The 1791-nt window shown below is 54.2% G+C and overlaps 1 protein-coding gene across 1 annotated transcript; it reads left to right on the forward strand.

Annotated features, from left to right (window-relative positions):
- Positions 1 to 671: 671 nt before the first annotated feature.
- Positions 672 to 1791, forward strand: LOC101771759 (neurogenic locus notch homolog protein 3). The gene is made up of 6 exons (XM_004986563.1): positions 672 to 735; positions 842 to 1012; positions 1095 to 1160; positions 1258 to 1383; positions 1470 to 1550; positions 1721 to 1791. The coding sequence occupies exons 1-6, from the start codon at positions 672 to 674 to the stop codon at positions 1789 to 1791; spliced, it is 579 nt and encodes a 192-aa protein (XP_004986620.1).

The raw sequence follows: 1791 nt of genomic DNA on the forward strand, positions 1-1791 counted from the left end.
TAAACTCGTAAGTCTTTATTTATTTTCCTTTACTTGATATTATTACTATTATTCACTAATAATATGACTATATGTATGAAACTAAATCCTGACATACATATAGGTAGCATTTGATTTTGTTTTAAAATCGGGTGTGACAGAAGGCCGTCCATTGAATGCAGCGCCGAATGCTACCTTGTAGAAAAGAAGATGACGCTTCATGCATGATCCTACTTATTGGAATAAAAATCAGTATTGAACAAGTAAAAATCTATAGATGGTTAGTTCAGGAACTCTATGAGCATCCTGGTCCTAGTTCATTGTCGCAATTAAGCACACGTCAAGGCAAACCAATCAGAAGCAACCAAGGAGCCCATTGTCGCCCGGACCATTTCCCCGCTTAATTGCGTTCCTAATGCAATGCGAGCAACCAACGATGCGGACAAACCAGATGAGGTGATAAAACTTAGGGACGCAGAGAAGAAGCAAACAAATCCACGCACGCACGCGCGTCGCCGTCGCGCTGCCTTGCCAGCTTCGAGCTGGGCGGCGATCTGCGCCGCTAGCTAGGCTCTCGGTTTGTTGCCGTTGCATCCGAGGCGACGGCCTACCTACATCTACATAGAAACATTTCTGCCCAGCCGGCCGGAGTCCTGCGAACGAAGTAAGCCGAGATCGAATCGACGGACCCGATGGCGATGGTGCCGGTGGCCACGCTGATCCTGGCTCTTCTTGCGTGCACAAAGGTCGCCGCCGGTGAGTTCCGATACCGCCGGCCCCCTTAGCTTATTACGCTGTGCTTCTCTCTCGCGCGCAGACCAAGGTGCATGACAAGGTTTCTGTTTGGCATGCCCGCATGCAGAAGGCCCGACGATCTGCGACACGGCCAAGTGCGGCAAGGGCACCTGCAGAGAGATGCCGGGGCCCATCCCGTTGTTGACCACCTCCTACAACTGCACCTGCGACCCCGGGTGGACCCAGCCCAAGCTAATCGGCCTCATCATCCCCTCCGCGCCCTGCATCATCCCCGACTGTAAGTAACCACCAGTCACCGGCGGCGATAATGGCGGCCTGTACGCGCACACGTTCGTTCATGCTTGTTCGATCTTGCACAGGCCCCTTCGATCCGTCGTGCTTCAACCTCAGCCTGGCGCCGCCCAAGGGCATACCCATCACGGACCGTGAGTAGTAGCCGATCGATGCATCCAGTGATATCTTGATACTAGTTCATTCCAGCGTCGTGCGGATGCTGATCGAGATCACGTCCAATTCCTGCAGCCTGCGTGGCCATCAACTGCGGCCCGGGAGAGTGCAAGAAGGGCGACGGCTTCAGCTACAGCTGCGAGTGCCAGCCGGGCTACGTCAACTTCCTCAACCTCACCGCCTTCCCATGCGTCAAGAACTGTAATCTAGCTACCTATTCGATCGATCGCCGTCTCAGCTAGCATTCCATCTGACCCCCGTCCTTACCTGACCAATGCATAATGCAGGTGTCTTCGGCACGGACTGCTCCAGGCTGGGGATCGCGCCACCGCCGGCGCCGCCGCCGTCGACGGCACCACCGCCACCCGGTAATCACGACTCGTCGGCTCCTCCCACCGGCCCAAAAGGCAATGCAACTGCACTAGGTCCAACGATTCGCGTGCCAAAAAAATTAATTAACTCTCGTCGTCCACACATGATTATGAATGCCATACAAAGAGGTTTTGGTTTGATCTGCTGATCCCCTATGCATGTGCAGGCTCTGTTCCGTCGCGGCATCCATTGCAGCTGCTGTGGCTGCTCTCGCTTGCCATGGTTCAGCTCGTCTAG

This window comes from Setaria italica, chromosome IX (genome assembly GCF_000263155.2).
Source record: "Setaria italica strain Yugu1 chromosome IX, Setaria_italica_v2.0, whole genome shotgun sequence".
Lineage (NCBI taxonomy): Eukaryota > Viridiplantae > Streptophyta > Magnoliopsida > Poales > Poaceae > Setaria > Setaria italica.